Source organism: Nanorana parkeri, unplaced genomic scaffold, assembly GCF_000935625.1.
Source record: "Nanorana parkeri isolate BGI_ZX_2015 unplaced genomic scaffold, ASM93562v1 scaffold3217, whole genome shotgun sequence".
Classification (NCBI taxonomy): Eukaryota; Metazoa; Chordata; class Amphibia; order Anura; family Dicroglossidae; genus Nanorana; species Nanorana parkeri.
This window is the reverse complement of record NW_017309485.1, coordinates 27,807-34,035: the sequence shown is the minus strand read 5'-3', so window position 1 is coordinate 34,035 and position 6,229 is coordinate 27,807. Positions and strand designations below refer to the sequence as shown.

The window sequence follows — 6,229 nt, the reverse complement described above, 5'->3', positions numbered from 1 at the left end:
GGGGGGGGGGGGGGCAGAAAAATTCACCTTCGCCTGTGTAGAAAAAAATCCTTGCACCGGCCTGATTCCCGTCGTACGGTATTCCGGATAATCAGATAACTAAGAGGAAGTCGGCATTGGAACAATTTTCAGCAGAATTATTTTTACAGAAAGCTATATAATAAAAGTGGTTAGAATGATTATTTTTTAAATATAAATAATATGATTTACAGTTACATAAAAGTATAAAAGTTTTGCTTTAGTTCTCGGAAATGTCATGTTATTATTCATTTATTTATTTCATATTAATTCCTAAATTGCTGACACTGTCCTTCCTTCTGGAGGGGGGCTACGTTTGTTCCCCATGGTCCCCGTATGTGTTATAAAGTAGTCACCGCTCCAAGCTCGCTCCCTCGGATGGACTACAATCCCAATACAAATTAGTAAGCTGAGATTGTATGAGGTATGAGGGATCGCTATCAGCTCCTCTGGAGAAGCCTTTGTGAACATTTACTGGGGGAGAGTATGACATCAGAAATATTTACAAAGGGTTAATGACATTGTTGTTTTATATGTAACTGAAATATACATTTAAATGAAGAATAAAAATATTATAATCCATTCTATAACATTATAAATGAAATACATTTCTCTTCATGTAAGATGAGTTTTTTGTCATAAGAGTGTCGTCAGTTTTGGGTATGTAAGGTCAGAGATATAGTATATTGCATCATCGAGTACCAAGAAATATTCTCCTACAAGTATTTATGTCTTGTGTTTGAAATGACACATTTCTCCTTTCAGATACGGATTTGTACAGAAGCTGTGACATTTAGAGCATTATACGCGCTCTATAATATATCTTTTCGCTTTGTTTTTATAAAAATACAATAGTAAAGCAATATCCCATGGAAAGCAATACATCTGTGCTAGAATTCCACATTTTGCCATTCTTCATAAAAGCTGACAATAAACTCTTCATATTCAGCATTGGCTTCATTTTCTTAATCTATTTCATTGGAATTTTGGTAAATCTCATTATCATTACAGTGATATGTTTGGATCTCCATTTGCACACCCCGATGTATCTATTTCTCTGTAATCTGTCCATTATTGATATATGTTATACAACTGTTATTATACCAAAACTCCTCTACATCTTACTCTCTGGGAATAACATCGTATCCTTCACACAATGCTTCATCCAGATGTATTTTTTCTATCTAGCAGGCACTACTGAGGATACGGTTTTATTTATAATGGCCTATGATCGATATGTTGCAATCTGTCACCCGTTACACTATCACCGTATACTTAGGAAGAAAATCTGCATATTAATAATGATGGTCACCTGGATTTGTGGTTATTTAAATTCATTGTTATTTACAAGTTCTATCTTAAAAATGTTCTTCTGTTCTTCTTCTACTATTCCTCAGATCTTCTGTGATGGTAAAGCTCTGATCAACATTGCCTGCCGTGGTACTGAAATGTTTTACATTGTCTTGTATATGGAGTGTTTTGTATTTGGACTCTGTCCAGTTATGTGCAACTTGATGTCATATGTAAAGATTATCAGAGTCATACTACGTATTAAATCTAAGGATGGCAGAAGAAAAGCCTTCTCCACCTGCTCATCCCACCTCATAGTCATGGCCATCTACTATGGATGTGGTGCAGCTGTGTATTTGACACCACCATCAGATCGCTATGCTCTCCTGGAACAGATCCTAACCATGTTCTACACCACAGTGGTCCCCATGCTGAACCCTCTCATATACAGTCTACGAAACAATGAAATAAAGAATTCTTTGTGGAAATTGCTGGCATAATACTAACAAGACAATATTTACTACAAGCCCTGAGATTTGTGTTTTATATAAATGTGTGTTCTCAGGTTGTGTTCATATGTTGGTGGCGGTACTCTGGCCTGTATCAAGAGAACTGTGTTTGCTATGATTTAGAGTACAAGCTTGACTTCTATGAAAAGCCTTACTATGATCTTTTAGATGTGTATGTTCTTTAGACTAGGCCATGAATGGCTGTCTGGAATGAGCAGGGATCACCTATATCAAATATATAACATACATCTCTCTTCCACTTAGCAAATTTGCTTACTGGAAAGTTTCCCAACACGTCACTGAAGGCATGTGCTGTACAGAAATAATGTTTAGGGTTGCTGGGACTGAATCAACCACCAGCTCTTCCATCACCACTTTCCAGCTGCCAAAGTCCTGCTCTGCATTTCCTGAGGTGCCACAGACATGTTTTACATTGTTGTGTATGTAAACTGTTTTGGTATTAGGTGTGGATTGTACAGATTTTAGGGTCATACTACCTATTAACTCTAAGGAGGGCTAAAGAAATGCCTTTCCCACCCGCTCAACCCCCCTCACTGTCATGGTCACCTTCTATGGTTCTGGAGCATCAGTGTACATGACACCCCCATCAGAACGTCCTAATATATTGGAAGAAATCTTTATTTTCCATAATAAACCCTTTCATATACAGTCTACACAACAATAACATGAAGAGTTCTTTGCAGTAACACAATTCATCTACCGTTCTTAAAGTAGAAAATCATTCTAAATAGTTTTCCTAGTTTTAGATGAAGGACTCTAGAACCTCTGTTAGTATTTATTGCTGTCTATGTCCCTGGTTGGGAGGTGAGCTTTATCTGTTCTGTGACCATTGCAAAAAAACCCAGAAAACAACGGGAAATCTAAACGTTTACCATTGTGAACAGGACTTCCAATGGGGACATGGGTACTGGTAATAACTGATGAAGGTAGAATTCACTCCATGCAAAAACTTGTGTCCGGCACACAGCTAGAAATTCTAAAGTTTATTACAGTAACAAAAACAGCTCACATGGTACAGAACCGCTAGTGCTCTTCAGTCGTCAAGCCAAAGACTCTATAGGAAAAAGCTGAAATCTCCTCAATGGTTTCCAAAATGAAATCTGGGGACACCCAACTGACCACACCCCTATTTGTAACCACATTCACAAACCACACCCCCATTTGTGACCGTACCCACAAACATCACCCCCATTTGTAACCACATTCACAAACCACACCCCCATTTGTGACCACACCCACAAACCATGCCCCCATGTTTAACACACCCTCAAACAATTGGTTACAGACTTTAAGAACTGTAGGCAGACATTAAAGGTTTAAAGACAAGACACGTAGATTTTAAAGAAATGGGCCCAAGATATGCATTCGTAGTTTGGAGGGACGTCTTCTGAACAATTAGTGGCATGGCGTATAAAGTGTGTGTGCCTTCATGGGGTATGACTTGTAGTGTAGGAGTAAAACACGCCCCAGCATTGGTGTCATTGTCACTGTAAAAATATCAACTTTTCAGCTTCAGTGATTGTAGCCCTATTGGTGGACTTTCACCAACACAGCTGAGTTCTGTCTGTGATACTTTTTTTCAATTTCAAAGTTTTTACACCTAGGCGTATTGAATATGCGCGTTTGACACTCGTTTCGTGTCGCGATTCGCGGTAAAAAAACGCGCGACAAACGCGCGTTTCCGAGGGCTACTTGGCTGTATCCCAATTGAAAGGCCCGACCAAAACGCCCCAAAGAAGCACATGTACTTCTTTGGGCGTAGGCCGTTCAGACGGGCTGAAATACGCCCAGGTGTGAACCATACCCATAGGAAACAATGGGATTTCGGTGTTTGAGCGTTTTGCAGAGCGTTTGAACGCGCTACAAAACGCCCAGGTGTGAACCAGGCCATAGTCTTGGAGAGGATTACATACAACAATCCATATGTCATACTTTTTTTATTTGCATTAACAGTTACATTTAAAGTTTCAAGTTTTTAATACGTACATAACCAGCATTCTCCAAAAGAACAACAGTGTAGATACAGAGTTTAGTATTCAGACATACTTGTAGTAACCACATGCACTGGCGGAACTACCAGGGTCGCAAATGACAAACACACTCAACAATTCGTCACCAACTATACAGTAAGGTGCACACGAAATGGGCTTAAAACAGTAGACAGTAGAAAGGCATCATGGCACACTCACAAACCAGCATGTAAAAAAACTTGTCTCACCACTAAGGTTAATAACAGAGGTTTGGGGATGGAGAGGCTGTCACCAGTCTCGCAGAATGTGCTGCAGGCACCGCCGGGCAGCACGTTCTGCTGTGTGAGGACCCTCTCCTCTTAGCCCCGCCCCCTGGCCGCCGAGACATGGAAGAGGGCCCTGCAGGAGAGGGAAGGTAAGTCTGGAGTGGGAGGGGGGCGCGGGGAAGTGTGGGGGGGATGCTGGTAATATTCTGTAGTGCTGACTTTTATTATAATGTATTGCTGGGACTTGTAGTCCCACATATCTGGTGGTATTCTGCATTGCTATATAATCATTATACAGCAATGCAGAAAAGCTCCAACTATGTAGGACTACAAGTCCCAGCAATGCATTATATTTTTAAGTAGAGATACACCACTGCCAATACTGGGCATTTTCACAAGTACTCACACTCGTGAAAATGCCCCGATACTAAACGCAGATAGCGGTGTTCTGTTGACAACGCTGACCTAGTCGAATTTGCCGACCTCAGCATCTGCGCTTGTGCACAGACCAGTGTTATTGAGGAAACCGGGACTTATTCCCAAAGTATTTTGTTTAAATCGTTAATAATGACCGTTAATAATATTCCATCCATCATTTACTGCCATCCATCATTTACTGTCACCCGTCATTCACTGCCCTCCATCATTTACTGTCACCCGTCATTCACTGCCATCTATCATTTACTGCGCTCCATCATTTACTGCCACCCGTCATTTACTGCCCTCCACCATTCACTGCCATGGACAGTATATTATTACCGGTCACAATTAACCATTACAAATGAATACTTTGTAAAAAAAAGCCGGTTTCCTCGTTAAGCAGAGATACTAGGTCGGCGTTCTCGACAGAACACCGGCACTAAATTTTAAACTAGTGGCTGCCTGAGGTCCCATGCTTGCGGGGGACCTCGGCAGCCTTCCTGTTAACCATGCGGTGCCAACGCGGTTGGGGCCGGGGGGGAGGGACCTTCATGGTTTCTTGCACCGGGGCCCTGAAGGTTCTAGTTATGCCTCTGACCACATGTCATGGTAGGATGCAGAGGATGCAGAAATGCAAGCACCGTCTGAAGAATATAAACACATCGACAAAGCAAACTAGAAAGAGGGAAGTGTAAAGTCTTAACATGTCCTATCAAATGAGTTGAGAGATAAAATAGAATATCCCATGTTAGGAGTGGCGCCATCCATGGTGGAGACCACAGAATAAGTGACCAAAACTCTGCATCTTATCGGTACCTTAGGCATAGTCAAATAAAGTAGCAAAACAGATATAAAAGTAAATAGTATAAAGAAAACCAGTAAACCAAAAACCTTAACTCAATGCAGCAACCACTATAGCTTGGAATCTGGCCCAAACATGGAGCGCTAATGAGCATGATTGTCACCGTCCCCTACGCTTCGTGTAGTTTTATCAGGTTCATTGGCAAAATCAGGAAGCAGCTGAGACAATGACAATCTATCTCTTCACCTCAACCCTAGGGGAAATCCCCAATACGAAAACCCAGAGGAAAATGATCTCCCATCATATTTCTTCCAGCAGTCACTGTATTACTGATTCAATCCTGTCCATCTGGTGCTGACACAGTTAAGAGGTTATAGCACGTTGTATATGTAAATGGGTGCAAGAGATCACTCTGTTCCAAACGTGTAATAAATGGCATCCATCTCTGGAGGAAAGTGGACACTAAACGTTCAGAAGTGAGAACCAGTTCCGCTTCCAACCTTTCTAATTACATTAAGCTTCTAAGATACTGAGAGAGTCTCCCAATAGAGGGTGGAGATTTTGAGAGCCAATCTCTCATAATGCAACGTCTTGCTACTACTAAGCAGATATCTGTGCACTGCCTGTTGGTCCTGGAATATGTAGCAGACAGGAGCTGACCCGGTTCCCAATAGCTGAACAAAAAGGGCATGGGGTCCAAAGAGAGTCTAACCTCCTGGACTCCAAAAAAAAGGTCTGCAACCAGGCCCGGATTCCCAACAAGGCCACCGAGGGTCGGCAGCAGTGTGGAATCCCCCGACGCCCATGTCACCTCCAAAGGCTATCACACAGGGGCTTGTTAGCTAGCTCCTGTGTAATAGCAATAAAGTGGGGGGGAAAAATTATAAAAAATAATAAGATTTTGTTTAAAAGTAAAAAATAATAAGAAAAAAT

The 6,229-nt window shown here is 41.4% G+C and overlaps 1 protein-coding gene across 1 annotated transcript; it reads left to right on the top strand.

Moving 5' to 3' along the window:
- The first annotated feature begins 887 nt into the window (after positions 1–887).
- On the top strand, positions 888–1,808 carry LOC108802923 (olfactory receptor 1G1-like). Its single transcript, XM_018574768.1, has one exon. It carries the CDS (start codon positions 888–890, stop codon positions 1,806–1,808), a length of 921 nt encoding a protein of 306 aa, XP_018430270.1.
- The last annotated feature ends 4,421 nt before the right edge of the window (positions 1,809–6,229 follow it).